This window comes from Sapajus apella, unplaced genomic scaffold (assembly GCF_009761245.1).
Source record: "Sapajus apella isolate SASKATOON/1434 unplaced genomic scaffold, GSC_monkey_1.0 scaffold34, whole genome shotgun sequence".
Taxonomy (NCBI): Eukaryota; Metazoa; Chordata; class Mammalia; order Primates; family Cebidae; genus Sapajus; species Sapajus apella.
In genome coordinates this window covers 22,858,099-22,876,827 of record NW_022436974.1, presented here as the reverse complement: position 1 = coordinate 22,876,827, position 18,729 = coordinate 22,858,099, and the positions used below count along the sequence as shown (strand labels likewise).

Genomic DNA, 18,729 nt, shown 5'->3' with positions numbered 1-18,729 from the left:
CTGAGGCGGGAGAATTGCCCGAACCCAGGAGGCGGAGGTGGTGGTCAGCAGCAACCCCTCCATTACCCACCAGGCTAAGAAAAAAAAAAAAAACAAAAAAAAAAAAAAAAAAAAAAAAAAGAGAAATCAAGGAAGACATAAATAAATGTAAAATAAATTCATGGACAGGAAGACTCAACATAGTAGAGCTGTCATTTCTATCCAAATTGGTAAACAGCTTTAATGCAATTCCTATCAAAATCTCAGCAAGACTATTTATTTTGGCCTAAACAAGATTATTCTAAAATTTGTATTGAAAGGTAAAGAAAATAGAATAGCTAAAACACTTTGAAAAAAATAAGAATAAAGTAGAGGAATCAGTCTACCAGATTTCAAGACTTATCATACAGCTATAGTTGCCAAGATTATGTGGTACTGGCAGAGGGATAGACACATGGGAAAATGGAGCAAAAGAGAGACACCAGAAACAGAGCCACACAAATGTGTCCCACTGATTTTTGACAAAGAAGCAATTCAACAAAAGGAGGGCTTTGTCAACAACAATGACAACAAAAGAACCTCAATCTAAGTCTCACATCTTACATGAAAATTAACTCACAGTGGATCATGGACTTAAAGGAAAAATATAAACCTCTAAAATGTATAGGGGAAAAAAAAAAACCAGAAAGGCTGGGGGTGCTGGCTCATGTCTGTAATCCCAGCTCTTTGGGAGGCTAAGGTGGGCAGATAAAGAGGTCAAAAGATCGAGACCATCCTGGCCAACATGGTGAAACCCCGTCTGTACTAAAAACACAAAAATTAGTTGGGTGTGGTGGTATGCACCTGTAGCCCCAGCTACTTGGGAGGTTGAGGCAGGAGAATTGCTTGAATCTGGGAAGCAGAGGTTGCAGGGAGATCACGCCACTGACTCCAGCCTGGTGACAGAACGAGACTCCGTCTCAAAAAACAAACAAACAAACAACAACAACAACAGGAAAAAATCTTTGGGATCTAGAACCAGGCAGAGTTCTTAGACTTGATGAAAAAAGTACAATCTATAAAAGGAAAAACTGATAAATTGGACTTCATCCAAATTAGAAATTTTTGCTATGTGAAAGACCCTGTTAGACGACAAGTTATAGACTGGAAGAAAGTATTTGCAAACCACAGTCAACAAAGGACTAATAAGCATATAAAGAACCCTCAAAACTCAACAGTAACAACAACAAAAACTATATAGAACAGGCTGGGTGCAGTGGCTCACACCTGCAATCACAGAGCTTTGGGAGGCTGAGGTGGACGGATCACCTGAGGTCAGGAGTTTGAGACCACCCTGGCCAACATGGTGAAACCTCATCTCTACTAAAAATACAAAAATTAGCTGAGCATGCTGGTGGGCACCTGTAATCCCAGTTATCTGGGAGGCTAAGCCAGTAGAATTGCTTGAACCCAGGAAGCAGGGGTTGCAGTGAGCCAAGATTGTGCCATTGCACTCCAGCCTGGGCAACAAGAGGAAAACTCCATCTCAAAAACAAAACAAAACAAAACAAAAACTATATAGAAAATACTCAAAATACTTGAAGACATTTTGACTAAAGAGAATATAGAGATGGCAAATAATCATATGAAAAGATGTTCAATATCATTAGCCATAAGGGAAACGTAAATTACAACTAACGGGTGAATAGTTAAACTGTGGTATAGCCACACCATGAAATACTACTTAGCAACAAAAAACAGTAACTATTGATACACGGAATGAGGATCAATCTCCAGAGAATTATGCTGAATGAAAAAAAGTTCAAAAACTTAAGTACTACATGAATCCATTTAAATAACACACATGAAATATCAGAGAACAAATTAGCGGTTGTCATAGGTTAAGGACGTGGTGGGGTGGGATGGTAGTGGACTGATTATAAAAGGGCAACATAAGGAATCCTACAGTGACAGAAACGTTCTGCATCTTGACTGTATCAGTCAATATACTGATTGTGATATTGTACTATAGTTTTGCAAGATGTTACCATTAAGGAAAACTGGCTAATAGTTACATTAATCTCTGTTTACTATTTCTTACAACTAGATGTGCATCTAGAATTACCTAAAAATGAAATGTTTAAGTTTTTAAAAAGCCCAGGCTTTAGGACAAACCTAGATGACTTTGGCCAAGTCACTTCCCTTTATCAAAGGGCTAAAATGATTAAATTAAAAAATAAATGGTCTAAGCATAGTGCCTGGTATAAAGTAAGTGCTCACAAGATGGCTACTAAAATAATTACTCCTGAAAGTCATGGCAGTGGGGATGAAGATGCGAATGACAAAAGATATTTAGATGACATCACTAATGGCTTTTGGTGACAGATTAGACATGGGATAGTGGGTGACAGGGAGTCAAAGATAATTCCCAAGTTTCTCATTTGAGCAAGTGGGTGCTTAGTGGCACTGTTTACTGAGCAGATGTGGGGTGAAGAGATGAACAAAGAAGAGTTAATTTTGGATGTGGTGGTTTGTATTGACTGGGAAACATTCAACTAGAGATGCCCAGTTAACAGTTGGATATATAAGTGTGAAATTCAGAACAAAACTCTGAGATGGAAATTTAACTGGATAATGGCCAGCATGCAAATAATAACTGAAGCTAGGAGAATGGACAATGTTGCCAAAGGGGAGAAATCACACAGCTGCTATGACTATAAAGGAGCTTCAACCTTTATGGACTAGATAAAGGGGTCAGTCTAGCAAAGGAGATACAGAGTATCCAGAAATGGAGGAAAATCATGCATTTATAGTGTCAGCCAAGACAAGAGGAAGGTGTTTCAAAAAAGAGTGGTCAACTACGACCAAGCAGTGAAGAGATTAATTAAAATGAGGAGTAGAAAATCATCCTCTGAATTTAGTGACCTGGGTGGGTAGTGCTGGTGCCTTTGTGAAAATAGCTTTGGTGAATAACAAAGTAGGCTTCCACTGAAGCAGACTGAGGAAAAGATGCGAGAAAGGAAGACTGTATAACCCACCAACAAGTTTACCCCTGAAGAAAAGGAGAAAGTACAGAGAGGGAAAGACGTTGAAGATTTGTTACAGGGTAAGAATTATCTGAATAGGGAAGAGAAGATATGATTCAAAGTTTAAGTAGCAGGATTGGCTCAGAAGAGGCACTTCATCTACTCTAAGAAAAGGGAACAAGAAAGGAACCATACAGGCTGGGCATGGTGGCTCATGCCTGTAATCCCAGCACTTTGGGAGGCCGAGATGGGTGGACCTGGAACTCCCAGGTCAGGAGTTCCAGCCTGACCAACATGGTGAAATGCCGTCTCTACTAAAAATACAAAATTGACCAGGTGTGGTGGCGCATGCCTGTAATCCAAGCTACTTGGGAGGCTGAGGTGGGAGAATTGCTTGAACCCGGGAGGTGGAGGTTGCAATGAACCCACATCATGCTGTTCCACTCCAGCCGGGTCAACAAGAACAAAACTCTACCTCAAAAAAAAAAAAAAAAGAAAGAAAGAAAGAAAAGAAAAGAAAGGAACTATGCAGGCTGGACGCGGTGGCTCACGTCTGTAATCCCAGCACTTTGGGAGGCCGAGGCGGGCGGATCACGAGGTCAAGAAATCGAGACCATCTTGGCCAACATGATGAAACCCCGTCTCCACTAAAAATACAAAAATTAGCCGGGCATTGTGGAACGCGCCTGTGGTCCCAGCTACTCGGGAGGCTGAGGCGGAAGAATCGCTTGAACCCCGGGGGCAGAGGTTCCAGTGAGCCGAGACTACACCACTGCACTCCAGCCTGGCGACAGAGCAAGACTCCATCTCAAAAAAAAAAAAAAAAAAAAAGAAAAAGAAAAAAGAAAGAAAAAGAAAGGAACTATGCAGATACAGGTAAATTTGAAAATGAGGCCACAGTATGTACAACTGATCCCTCATCATTGCAATTTTGTGAAGGAGAAGGCAAAGCCATTGCCAAGACTGAAAGGCTGATATCATTTATTTGTTCTTTTCATTTACTGGATTGTTATTCCAAGCACCTAATCCAGTACCTGGGACACAGACTTAATAAGTTTATCTAATAAAATGGAAATAAACAATCACTGTAAACCTTAATGCAGTTGTTCATTAAAATCCGTGCACAACTTTCTTCAAGTTAGCCACTAGGGGGCAGTGCTGCTGCCAATCTTACTCCCTAAATCTTTTAACCCAGTGAAATTGATAGAAAACTACAATGCAGTGTAGGTTACATTAACAAAATGTTTTCTTCCCAAGAAAATTCTGCTTAAGATTTATATATATGTACTTGTTCATGCATTCGAGTGCATGTGCATACACACACAAATACACTGAGGCACGATAGGAGGGTTGTTACTTCTGCCAGCCTCCCACTGCAACTATATCAGGATGCTACAGGGGCAATACTCAGCATTTTCCAGAGTCATTTTTTTGTACTTTCTCTGGGGCACTCAGCAAATAGCCGCTAGATCTTTTATACTTATAACTAACTAGAAAAGGCTGATGAAAAAAATCCCTAAAAACTAATCGCTCAAACATTTGCCTTTGCTTCTCCTAAGATGTTTTCCCCCTCTACACATCCCGCTTTACCCCCCCCCAAAATAAGTTTTTTTGTTTTTCTTTGAAATGGAGTCTCATTCTGTCACCCAGGCTAAAATGCAGTGGTGCAATCTTGGCTCAAACCTCCAACTTCTGGTTTCAAACCATTCTCCTGTCTCAGCCTCCTGAGTAGCTGGGACTACAAGTGCCCTCCACCATGCCCAGCTAATTTTTGTATTTATGGTAGAGACGGCGTTTCACCACGTTGGCCAGGCTGGCCTCAAGCTTCTGACCTCCAGTGATCCACCCGCCTTGGCCTCCCAAAGTCCTGGGATTACAGGCATGAGCCACTGCACCCAGCCTTCAAATCAAATCAGGTTTTAAAACAATCGTTTTAAATAGTTATAACCTAGTTCATAAATCACTTTTTCACCTTATCTCATATGCTTGAAGCATTCTTACAATCAGGATTTCTTAATCTACAATATAACATGCCTGTGATGTATACCAGAAAAAGCAGCTACTGTGCGGTAAATATACAGCAGTGGGGCTGGAAATACTTTCCAAGTTTGGTTCTAATGAACCTGGGCCTCTACTGAAATAAGCAAACTAGCAGAGTTTTAACTTACAACAGGATGCAAAAATTCTCAATACCCCCCCCCAAAAAAAAAGGAGATGTAAAGGCCTACTGTTCCCCAGAAGCTTAGGGTTACACATATCAGCACAGTTTCAACTGGGGTGAAACAATTTCCACAGGGCAGAGGCTTCCAGAATGTAAGTGAACACTAAACATCCTAGCCTAAGAAAAGCTGTAACTTAAAGCTGTTAAATTCTGACACCTGATGGGCTGGAAGTGCATGAAAGATGGGAAAGAGAGGCTGACAGGGTCATTATATGACTCTAGATTGGTTCAAATGGGTAAAAACGTGCTTGACCCAAATGCCTTCAAACGTGGTTATTTTGAACTAAAGTTGTTTGGGAACAAAAACACTCAAGAAAAGGGTCATAAAGAGAGTCTGGGTGAGAGTTCAAGGAGTGATAAATCAAATGTGGATACAATGTCACATTGTTTGCAAATTGTTTCAAAAACAAGTTTCAAGGTTCTTTAGTGTTCAAATTTGAAAATTAAGGGTTATCTTTTTTGCTCTGGACACTATGCCACTAGTTGGTATGGCATCTATTTGTATAGATAGTTTTTGGAAGCTCTTTGGGACAAAGTTTCTAAAATATTTATAAAATTGTTAATAGTAAACCACTGTTCCTTAACTCTAATTAGAATATTCAACTTTGCTAATGAACCGATACAACCCTTAAGAGGAAAAAATTTCTTAATAATTATACTTTGGCTACACAGACACCCCTAAAACTGAGCTTTCAAACTGAGGTAAACAATTTACTGCTTCCTCCCTCCTATAAATCCACATCCATTTTCAAAAGTCATGTGCTAAATCCCTAGATTTTTTTCCCCAGCAAAAATCTACGTAAAAGCCTGATTTCATTGACACACACACTTGCACTCCGCAACAACAACACTTCCTTTGAAAAACAGAATGTCACTTCCTCAGTCCAGAGGCCACAAGTCCCTTGATTCTGATCTGGGGAGCCAAGACAGGAAATTCTGGTAGGCTTCTGCCTCTCCCCCCATGGACAGACACTGGTGCAGCTGACAGAGGGCAAGGTCTATTCCGAGCTCCCTTGATGCACTGCAGCTGGAGGCAACGGCTCCCTTCCAGGCTGTGGGAGTGATCCCAGAGTCCGGCCCCACAGCCTGTTAAACAAGGGCATTTTATGGGAAGCGGAGAGGGAGCAGATGAGAGACCTTGAAGCCTTCCAGCAACCTTACCCCATTTCCAAACTCCCGCGACTACCCCAGGACCATTTCGGCCAAACCTCAGTAACTGGCACCATCGTGTACTTTGACCTCACCAGGGAAGGCATCCTCTGAGGAAACGGGTTAAAAAAGAGCCAGAACTCCACCGCTCGGCGCCACGCCGTGCTACCTCCCCCAGGCTGCCAGTTCCCCACCTAGAGGGAAGAGGCTGTGCCAGCGATGCCAGTAAACACTGTCGGTTGGCAACACCTGGCCGCGGAGAGCCTCGATCTCTCCCGAACCCAGACACTCAGGAGCTGCCCGGTCCCAAGCCCGGGCCAGCCACGGGGACCAAACTGCAGTGTCACACCGGGGTCGGGGGAGGCGCCTGTGAGAGACGAACCGAATAAAGGGACAGAAGGGGGACAAACAAATGAGTCACTTAATACAAGGGCTGCACATGCCGCTGACGCTGCCCGTGATGCAGCAGCGGACGGAGGGAGGCCGGCGGCCGGGAGGGGCGGGCGGAGAAAGGGAAGGAGAGGGCGTGAGGCGCTCGCCCTTTGTAGGGCCGTCTGCGCGCCCCCACAGCCTACGCCCCCCTTTCCCGCCCACTCCCCGACCCTGCGGGCTGAAGCTGCTCGCGGCTGCCGCGGTGCCCCAGCCCCGGGAGCCAACTCTCTCGGTCTCCAGAAGCCACCAATACAAACTTCAGTACTATATTTAGTTTACGGGCAGGCAGGCTGGGGAGGCGCCGCCGCCTCGCCCGCCTGGCGGAGCAGGAGCCGCAGCCTCAACCTGCCGCCCGCCCCGCCCCTTGGCGGCGCACCTGTGACAGGTGTGCAGGTGCCCCACACGCCCCCGGCCGCTCCTCGCCCAGGCCCCCGCGGCCCCAGGCCCGAGCTCCCCAGCCTGCCGTCCCTCCGGGAGCCCCCCGCCCCTCGGCAGGCCCCGGGGCGCCCCCCGCCCGGCCGCCCGCCCCTCTGCAGCCGCGCCCGCACTCACATAGCGCCTCAACTTCTTCTCGGGGGGCGATTTCCTCAGCCAGCCGGTGCACACCACGTCGCCGCCGCCGCTCATGCTGCCGGCCTGCTCCCGCCGCCTGGTCGCGCGGACGAGGGCGCGGGCTCGGGCAGCTGGGGCAGCGGCCGGCGGTGCGCAGCTCGCGGGAGGGCAGGGGCGGGGCGGGCGGCCCGGCGGGGACGAGGCGGCGCGGCGCGCGCCCGCCGGCCTCGCGCGTGCCCGCTTCCCCGCCCCGAGCGCGCTCAGTCCGCACTCCCAGCCCGGCTGGTGGAGGGGTGGCTGCAGCAGGAAGGCCGGCGCGCTCGCCACGCCCGCTACCGCCGCGCCCCCGAGGCGGCCGCGCACGCGGACGCGGGGCTAAGGACCCGCGAGGACACAGAAAGCCGCCGCCGCCGGCGCGCCCCGGAGTCTCGCTTTCCCTTGAGGCCCCAAGCCGCGGGCGCGGAGGCTGGGGAGGCGGCCGCGCCCCTGGCGCTGGCGGGTGTGAGGGGAGGGGAGGGCGCGCCCTCGATCGATTTTTCACCGAATGTCGACGGGGAAGGGATCGGCGGGCTGCTCGCGTTTCCGATCTATTCCCGGAGTTTCAGGTTTCCGCGGATCAGGTTCCGGCTGAAAAGAGGGACTCCTTCCCAGCAAGAAGCTCCTTAACTCTGGCGCCCCTCACCAGGAGGAGCAGACGGACCTACTACGCGCCAGGAGCCTTTGCCCTGGTTGTTTACAGGCTTGTCTTCAGTACCGTTCCCATTTTACGGACAGCCTAAGGGCCAGGGCTCGTACAAAGCCCAGCCAAGTTTCTAATTCAGGTGTGTGTGGGAGGAGGGGTCCCGCTCATTTGCTATTCAAAATGAGGCAATGCCTCAATGGGATCAACCTGGGCCCCATCTCATTGCGGGGAAACAAAGTCCAGCTGACTCCCTCTCACATTGCCTCTGGGAAAACACAGTTTAGTATAGAAAATTCGCATGATTTGTAGAATGGATGAAGCAAAACTACTCAATGTAGTTCATAGTGAATTGAAAGGCAAGGTCAAGTGTAGAAGAACAAGAAATTGGGGTCAAAATTCCCCAACGTTCCCGCTCATTGACACAGGCTATGAGACCTCTGTTTGTAAATACAGTGATAGCCTCTTACTACGCAGTGAGGGTTCCCAGATGTTCATGGAAGCACACAACCCCAGCACTTCAGCGGGAAGCGAGTAGAAAAAAAATCTTTTGTACGAGCCCTTTTCTCATCACAAAGTGCCTCTCCAAGTAGCATTAAAAGGCAGGTCTGGCCGGGCGCAGTGGCTCACGCCTGTAATCCCAACAGTTTGGGAGGCCGAGGCGGGTGGATCACCTGAGATCAGGAGTTCGAGACCAGCCTGGCCAACATAATGAAACCCTGTCTTTACTAAAAATACAAAAATTAGCTGGGTATGCCTGTAGTTCCAGCTGCTAGGGAGGCTGAGGCAGGAGAATCGCTTAAACCCGAGAGGCGGAGGTTGCAGTGAGCCAGGATAGTGCCACTGCACTCTGGCCTCGGCGACACAGTGAGACTCTATCTCAAAAAAAAAAAAAAAAAAAAAAAAGGCAGGCCCTCCCTAACTTCTCTGAGACGTTTTTTCAACGGGGAACGGTGCTCTGTGGACAGGTGAATTAGATAAGCAGCATCTCCCACTGCCCCACACAACCTTAGACTAAAGCTGTTTTGTTCTTTTCTGTCTGTGCCACTTAGTTGTTTCAAGCAGTTGGAACAACAGATCTTGGTCCAACAGATCTTGGTTGGGTTGGGGAAGTTCACCCTCTTCAGTTTGGAAAAGTAAATCAATCCCCTACCACATACTTAGTTCTTCTAGATACCCTGGGAGCTTTAGTGGTCAGTCCCCTGGATCTAACATTTCACTGAGTTTCTTCAATATCCAGTGTGCTGCTGGATGGGAAGTAGAGCCAGAACTGTTAGGCTGGGATCAGAGCTCCCTTAACCTTCCAATTTAGGGATCCTTAAGTTACAAATGAAGGGCCACTACCAGAATGATGGCCATTTTAACTTTCTGGCTTCAAGTACCTTACATCCCGGTAAGACATAGAGTACTTAACGTCTGCCAAATCAATCAGGAGGCGGTGACGCCCAACCAAAATAAAGCCATCCTGACTTCATCCACATCTGAGTCATGGTGCCAAGTCCCAGGGATTGCAGAGTCGGAGAAATCTCCATGGTTTGGCTGCAACTGAGGTTTGTGACGCAAGTCAGGCAGATGTATGCCCTATCTTCCCCCAGAAATCTTTTAGATATCTTTTGATAGTTATATAATTCAATACACAGACTGGAAAACTGCTTAGCAAGAGTTAATTGAGGGTTAGGTCATATTCTCCCAGAAATTCTTTAAGGCCTTATTTTGTTTGTTTAGGAAAAGATGGTGTTATTTACAATTTCACGTGGAAATGGAAGTTTGCTGTTTCTTGTTTGGCCAGTGGCAGGAGGGACCTTCAAATATTAATACAACGGCCACCAGCTATTGGTTTCAGTAAGAGATCTCTGAACACCTCCATCTTTCCCCAAATGTTAAAAAGAAAGGGGCTTTTTTTCTGTGCTCTTTAGCTGCATTCCCACCCTGCGTTCCTCTTGCTACCAGTGCCTCGCATGGGCTCTGCATAGGAAGCAAGACTGCTGCTGAAGTCCCTGGCTGCACCCTGGAGTGGCTCAGTCTTTTGAGCCTGAGAGGCATGCCAGGCCTGGAAACAGCCTTTGAACAGAACGCTCCTGTCTGGGCCTTTACGAAGTCCTCTCCACTCCCTGCTGTGTGTGTGTCTGTCTGTTTAAATGCTCCCTGGTTTTTGCTGGGGGGAAAAAAAAAGGGAAAACAAATCATTTGAATGATTTACATGAAGATAAGCGCCATCTACCGGAACCAGTTGGGGTGACAATGCCCCACCCCCAAGCCCTGAGCGGACATGCATCACTAGCCCATAATTTAGACAATTTTGTTTAAAGACCACTGGTATTTCCTGGGGGAATTAATGGCCGGGTCCAAGAGTGCTTTGGGTCATTAATCCTATATTCTCATTAAATTCTCAGGAAATGACCATCTTCTGAGGAAGGAGCACTGCAGAGATTAGAAATGCACACTGGGAGAGCAAGGGTACCAATTTGGCTCCCGCTCCTGGCTTCTCCCACTCCCCACAAAGCCTGGGGTTCTAAAAGGTGCACTGTGGCTTTGAGTATCATCAGCAACAGCCTGCATCCATGCCTGTTTGGGAGTTGAGGGTTTGTGGCCAGCGGCAGGTGCATGGCTGGTGGAATGCTCCCAGAAACGGTCTGAAGGGCTGGAAGGAGAGCTGTCCTCAACTGCACACCAAACTGGTGTGATTAATACCACCCACGCCAGGCGTGACATCAGTGATTGGACTGGGGGTGGGGATGGATGTTTGTCTGCTAGCCCTTCTGCTTTTTCTCCCCTTCAATTTAGTCGACAGGTTAATTTCAGAACTGAGTGCTGCTTGCCAAGGTCAGTGTGACCAGCTGAGCCACCTCAGCTGGTTTCTTTCAGGACACTGATCTCTCAGGCACATTAAGGTGCTTCTTTAACCCCTAGTTACTTTAGGCCCACATGGTTCCCTGTATCAAATTACTCTAACTTAACTCAAGTCAACTCTGGGCATCTGGTTGAGGATGAGATCTGGAAGTAGGATTGGGGTGTGGTTAAAGACATAATTGGGTTTCCTCCCTGTCTGTGGCTAATAGTCTGAGAGTTACTTGACACTATACCCAGTGGGAAATGACCATCTTATGAGGAAGGAGCACTGCAGAGATTAGAGAGTGGGAGACGTTTTGAAAATAAACTTTCGGCCGGGCACAGTGGCTCACGCCTGTAATCCCAACACTTTGGGATGCTGAGGGAAGTGAATCACTTGAGGTCAGGAGTTTGAGACTAGCCTGGCCAACATGGTGAAACCCCAACTCTACTAAACATACAAAAATTAGCTGGATGTGGTGGCATGTGCCTGTAATCCCAGCTACTTGGGAGGCTGAGGCAGGAGAATTGCTGGAACCTGGGAGGTAGAGGTTGCAGTGAGCCAAGATTGCACGATTGCACTCCAGCCTGGGTGACAAGAGTGAGACTCTGCCACAAAAAATAAGTAAATAAAAGAAAAGAAACTTTCTTAAAGAAAGTTTGAGCAAGCCCATTTTCCTAATTTGTCCTTTGAAAATAACCAGAATCAGTGCTAATGGCTCTGTGGCAATTAGGCTCCCAGGACTTTGTTGCTGACACTGGTAAATCAGCTGTCATAATCTACCAAGAACAAAGACTGTCAAGATCCTTGAGAAAGTGCTGTAGTCTTCCAAACCACACGCTGCATGCTGACTCCTTTTATTTGCTTTGCAGAGAGAACTCCTACCTTGAATTAGATCTTGAACATAGGTCAAGACCTCTTTCCCTAAAACTGACTGTCCCCATTCCCCACAAAGTTGTTTACTCTTTTCTTGGTATTCACACTGCACCTATATAATAAATTGGATTATCACATTGTACTGTAAATATTTCCTTGTAAAGGAACTGTGAGTTCCTTGAAGACAGGAATATGTTTTTTTCACCTATTATTATTATTATTTTTTTAGTAGAGACAAGGTCTTGCTATGTTGCCCAGGCTAATCTTGAACTCCTCAGTTCACGTGATCTTCCTGCCTTGGCTTCCCAAAGTGCTGCTGAATCCGGGATTACAGGTGTGAGCTACCACATCTGGCCTTTCCTCATTTTTGTATTCCCAGAGCTTCCCAGCATGGTACCAGTATACAAGAGATGCTCATTAAATGTTCATTTTGGGGCCGGGCGCAGTGGCTCACGCCTGTAATCCCAGCACTTTGGGAGGCCGAGGCAGGTGGATCACAAGGTTAAGAGATCCAGACCATCTGGTCAATATGGTGAAACCCCGTCTCTACTAAAAATACAAAAAATCAGCTGGGCATGGTGGCGCGTGCCTGTAATCCCAGCTACTCAGGAGGCTGAGGCAGGAGAATTACCTGAACCCAGGAGGCGGAGGTTGCAGTGAACCAAGATCGCGCCATTGCACTCCAGCCTGGGTAACAAGAGCGAAACTCCATCTCCAAAAAAAAGTGTTCATTGTGAGAATGATGGAACCAACCCTGAAAGGATGACAGGTGAGGGCTGTGGACCACTGGAACATCTAGAACTCCCTGATCCATACAAACCATAGAATAGTATCTGTGAAGGTACTTATAAGCAGCTGCAGTGGGTTTTTTTTAAATAAAAATTGTCAGGTAACATTGTTTATTGTGTAAAACATGTTTTGAAATATAAATATATATAAAATACACGCTGTGGGATGGTTAAATCTAGCTAATTAAAAATGCATTACCTAATATAGTTACCATTTTTGTAGTAAGAACACTTAACACCCACTTTCTTGTGTTTAATTCCACAGCTATCTAATTCCAGAACATTTTCATCACCCCTAAAAGAAACTCCATATCCATTAGCAGTAACCCTCCATTCCCCCAATCCCATCCCCTGGCAACTGCTAACCTACTTTTTAATCTCTACTGATTTGTCAATTCTAGACATTTCACATAACCAGAATCATACAATATGTGACCTCGTGTCTAACTTCTTTTGCTTTGTATAATTTTTTTTTTTTTTGAGACCGAGTCTTACTCAGTCACCAGGCACCAGGCTAGAGTGCAGTGGTGCAACCTCAGCTCACTGCAACCTCCACCTCCTGGGTTCAAGCAATTCTCCTGCCTCAGCCTCCAGAGTAGCTGGGACTACAGGCGTGTGCCACCATGCCCAGCTAATTTTTTTGTATTTTTAGTAGATAGGGGTTCCACCACGTTGGCCAGGATGGTCTCAATCTCTTGACCTCGTGATCCACCCGCCTCGGCCTCCCAAAGTGCTGAGATTACAGGTGTGAGCCACCGCGCCTGGCCAGCTTTGTATAATGTTTTTAAGGTTCATCCATGTTGAAGCACTTGTTCTTCATTCCTTTTTAAGGCTGAATAATATTCCATTATATAAATACGCCACATTTTATCCATTCATCAGTTGATGCACATTACAGTTGTTTCCACTTTTTGGCTATTATGAATAATGCTATTGCAATCATTCCTGTACAAGTTTTTGTGTGGACATATGTTTTCAATCTAGGTATCTATCTAGGCGTGAAAATACTGAGTCATATGGTGACACTGTTTAACTTTTTAAAGAACTGCTGAACTTTTTTCCACAGTGGCTACACCATTTTACATTCCCATCAGCAATGTGTGAGGGTTCCAATCGGTCCACATCTTTTCCAATACTTATTTCCCATTTTTTAATTACAACTTATTTTTAATGATGTTACATTTTAACAGCCATCTTACAAAATTCTTCACAATTGAAGTCAATTGTCCTGGGTTGATATGAGCCAGCTGTAGCATACCACTGCATAAAGCCACCAAAGAAAATCGCACCACTTTCTCTCTATTCAGTTCAACTTATTTTTGCTGGCAAAAGCAATACTCAACAGATTTGAATTTCCTTCTTCTTACATCCTTCCTTTAGAAAACTGAAACAAAAGATTTCAGGTTCCCTTCTCTTTGGTAATTGAGATGACTTTTGACTGCTGAAGAATCACAAAATTTTCAGCTCCCACCAAGCACCCCAGCAGAACAGGGTGTTTCTCTCCTACATTTGTGTTGAGAAACAAAATTAAACCCAAAATATATCTTCCTGACACCCAGATGTATCTTCCGGAGGAGCTCTCAAGCAATTGCTTCAACAGGGCAAACAGCTGTGGTCTGTTTCAACATAATTTGATGTAATCAGGGTTAATTCTGATGATGTAGTAACTCTGAAGACTGTTTTTTAACTGGATTATTGTTGGGTCAACAATCATGTGGCATTACATTTAGTGGCTGAAACAAAAGCCAGAATTAAAACAGCTTCCCTCAGCCTCACCCACCCCTTCTAAATGACAGCCTCACTAGGAATAGAAGAGGCACATTTAACACAACTAACCAAAGAAGGAAAGTAGATGGGAGTCAAATTACCTGCAAACATCTCCAAGGTCCAGTGTCAACCTAGAATAAGAGCTGGAAACTTTGTTGTTTTCTTTTCCTAGAATGGTTAGAAAATATGTTGGCAGCAATTAGTATAATTTAATATTTTCATAACATTCTAGGAAAAAGCCCTGACATTTTCCTCTGAAACTTTCCTGAACCAGACAAATGATTTTAGCAGTTCATCGTTGCTCTGTATTTTCCATGCCTGTTTTCAAAATGATTATTTTAAGTGAACACTAAATTCACGGTGTGGCACACCAGGGCTAAAAGAATGTGGTATACAAAGCCCTGCACACATCTGGCACTGTTTCTGAAGAGCAATGTCTTTATCTTATTCTCATCAATCTGGCCATCATTGTTTATGGTCAGTACAATTGCAGGGTCTGGGCTGCTCTACATGTACACATACTTATTTAGTCTCTTCCAGTTTTTAGTTTTGGCTAGTCTGAAATACAGCAAAAGCCCGTGATAAAGGCCATTCTTAATACAGTTCTGGAAAGCAGAATCTTCAAAAATAGATGGTTTGGGAAGCTGCCAAATGTCTTGGTTCTTAAAAATATTTTAAGTCCAGTTATGCGGTTCCAAAAAGGGTCTGACATGTGTCCAATTCCTCTGTAAATAAGCCTCCATTTATTTGCTTTCTGTTTTTGTGACTGAGACTATTAAGAAATTTGAAAAGCAAAGAAGCCACTTACCCTCCTACTGCATCTTATTTTATCAGGAATTTCCCATCTAAATAACTCCTGATTAACATATATTCTGGGATATGTAGATGTGATTACAAGGTGATGAGAATTAAAAAGTAATGAGAATTCCTTCTGTAAGTCACATAGTAACTTGACTTGTTTTAGTTGTCAAAGCAGATACCCATTTCAAACTCACTCAAGATCAGATGGAGAATTTATTAATAAGAAAGTAAGTTATCTCCCATGGAACCCATGGAAAAGTTGAATAATCTGGCCTCAGAAAGAGCAGCAGCCAGGGAATAAACATGGCAAAAACCAGGTATCCATTCTGTATGTGTCTCTTTCAGGCCATATACAGTTTCTCATCTTAAACATTTTGCCTTCATTGTCTTCCTCTTTGAAGACTGCTTTCTGTCTCTCGGAATACATGGTTACCCTCTGGCCCCTAAGTTTATATGTTCCTGGCTCAAGCAACCTGTCCAGACACTCTACTGTCCTCAGCCCCAATTTCTAGAGAGAAAATGAAACTAGTCTATTGGGGCCAGGTGTCCACCCCTAGTCCAATCTGGTCCCAGGATATCTGTTAGGGACCCACTAGCCAGGACAACCGTAGAGGAATTGCCAGAAAAAGGACAGGATAACTAAGTAGATACCTTGGAAGGTGTTTAATAGAGACACAAAAACCAGTCTTGTTTCTTTCAGGACACACCTAGTATCTATCCCTTTAAATTAGGATTATACTTAGAAAAGCACATTTCTTTCTATTCAAATACATGTTACTAGGGAATGGTTACTTATGTACATGTTAGTCAAGTCTCAGTAGGGATTTTCTGAGAACCTACTACTTCAAGTTCAGCATACAAATACCAAGACAAGCCTATGTTCTTCAAAATTTCAGGGTCTTTCTGGGGAGAGAAATAGGCAGATATTTATAGTAGTATTTGGGCAATGTTATAAAAGGGGTATGTTCAAAGGATTGTGGGAGCACTGAGAATTATGAACCAACTGTATGGGGACTGAAACTGTACGAGGTTAGTTTTAATTAGTTTCGGGTACCCGACAGATAGGCAGATAGACATAAGTTAACATTTGTTGAATTAATGACATAAATAGTAGCTACCTTCAATTTGAAAGCAATAAACTTGTCTAGATTAAAAGAGTGAAGTGGGGAAAAACACTAACTGAAAATCTGAGCAACTAAGTTCATTTGGGGCTAGCTTCTGAATTTCTTGTTATTTAATACATTCATTCAACAATACTTACTGAGCATTTACTATGCACAGGCACAAGGCTAGGTGCTGGCGATATAATGATGAACAGCATAGAGATGTTCTTCAGAAGTCCAAGTCACTGTATTCCAGAAGCAATGCCAGGAGAATGCCCTATAAATCACCTTCAGTAACAGATAACTAAACTCATTATTACTTTTGATTCCTGCCTTTTGGTCCTATGTTCAGGAAACAGCTCCAGATAGATTTGTGCTGAAAAAGATAGTTTAAAAATTTATGAGATATTTCAGACACATAAAAAGAGAAAAGCCAGTTTTGGGAAATTTTTTTTTATTTTTTTATTTTTTATTTTTTTTTTTTGGGGAAATTTTTTTTTTTAAGAAATACTTCACTGTTCTCTGATGGATGCATTCCCCCCACCGTTTTTGGTCACCTTAGTGATTCATTCAGCAGTTTTTTAACGAGTGCCCACTAAGTGTCAGGCACTCTCCAAGGCACTGCAGATATAAAAATTAATGTATTCTTGTCTCTGCTGTCACTGAGCTCACATTCTGGCAGAGGAGATAAATGGCAACATAAGACAACCATTATTTGCGTAAGGTACTAAAGGAACATAACAAAAGGAGAAAGTCTGGAAGCCACTGTCCAACCCTTGGTTTACTGAAGTAAAAACAACTTAAACACATGAAAATGCAGAAATCCTAGCTGCATTTTGGAGTGTCACCACTCTTGAAATAAAGCCTCATAGCCTCAGACAATGTGATCAGAGCTGTTAATATTTTGATTCTGGGCGACTAAGAGGTGACAGGTGTGTAGCCTGAGAAAGCCACCCAAGCCCATTTACAGGCATGTGGAGACAAGTAGTGTTGAGTCAGGGTGCAGGGTACACCCCAGCTCTGGGCAGGACAGGTTCCTGAGCAGAGGACTTTTAAAATTTTCTGTTGAGGGCTACTAACCCATTAGAAGAAAATCCATCAAGAACTAAATGATAGTGAAACTTGACACAAAAATTTCCATGTCAGATTTTTAAAAAAAATGATTGTTGATCAACAAATAGCCCACTCTTACTTTTTGAGAAACAGCCAGCACAAGTTTGTACTTAGTAAACTAGATGTAAGTTGTTGTCTTCAATACGATTGATGTATCTGCTGAGGGGGTGGGGTGGAGAAAGGAAGGGGAAGCACCTGGATGTTGATATATTACTAGGCATAGAAGGAACCAGAGTGGGAGATTAACACTCGCATAGAAAGAAAAAAACATGGGAGAAGATGTGGAGAGAAATGGAGTGAGAAAAGAGATAAAAGTTGAGAGGTATGGTAGTTTCTATGCTTCATGGGGTCCAAAGGGTATCACTGCAGCCTGGCTTTCCCATCCTTGACAGAAAGGCATAAAAACCAGCTCAAGCATACAGAGAGAACAGAATAACTTCTTCATAAGCAGATTTATATAATTATTACTTACCCTTTAGTGTAAAAATATTAAAACCTCACTACAGGTTTCTCAATACAGAATTAAAGTACTTACACTAGAATTACTCAGGGTGACTCTTTAAAAAAACGCCAACTATGAGCTTCTCCATCCCAGACCTACTGAATCAGACCTTATGGTGGGAGTAGGAGAATCTGAATTTTTAATACGCTTCCCAGTGATTCATCTACACAGTAAACTTTGACAAGACTGTACAGAATGGGAGTCCCTGATTGGAGGGAGTGTGTTCTATTTGTCTCAGCACCCACAGAATCTAGCTTGGTAGGGCTTGGTAGAGTGAGAGCACAATAAAAATTTATTGAACTAAACCGAATATACCTAATTTACCTAAGAGGCTTTAAAGAAAAAGTCACTCAATTCCACTGCCTCTAATTTATTTTTTTCCATATTCTAGTCTATGTACACAGCTTTTACACTGATGTAATTGCACACTCACCATTTTAAACTCTATTTTTCAATACATTTTCTCTTATAATTTTTAATGGCTATAAAATATTCCACCCAACAGGAAAAAGTATCTTCGATCATATAGATTTTGAGTTTTAAAAAGGTTTTCCTTAGGAGACCTTACATTTGTGCAGTGCTTCTCAGTTTATGACACCCTTTTACACAATCTTCGTTGCTTTCACAACACTCTATAAGATAAGCATTATCCTCATTTTGCAGATGAGTATACAGACAGAGATTAACTAACTTGCTCAAGCTTCTACAGCTAGTAAGCGGAATGTCAGATTAAACCACGGTCTTCTCACTGTGCGTCTAATGCCCTTTCCAAGGCACCAAATACTTACCAACATTTTGTGGCAGGAATCTGACTCAACAGTTTCCTGATGCAACAACCTGTAATTTAAAATGTGGCAGATGGAAATTACATTTAAAGAGATCATTGGCCAGCTATATCCTAACTATATAGGAATCAGCTCCTGCCTCTTGGG

General features: G+C 44.0%; 1 protein-coding gene across 2 annotated transcripts in view; it reads right to left on the bottom strand.

Annotated features, from left to right (window-relative positions):
• GAB2 (GRB2 associated binding protein 2) overlaps positions 1–7,509 on the bottom strand; it is a 213,465-nt gene extending 205,956 nt beyond the window's left edge. For both annotated transcript variants that reach the window (XM_032295903.1, XM_032295904.1), the window contains exon 1: positions 7,339–7,509. In XM_032295903.1, coding sequence (XP_032151794.1) covers positions 7,339–7,413 — 75 coding nt within the window. In that variant the 5' untranslated portion in view covers positions 7,414–7,509. The remainder of the gene's footprint in view (positions 1–7,338) is intronic.
• Positions 7,510–18,729: the final 11,220 nt, after the last annotated feature.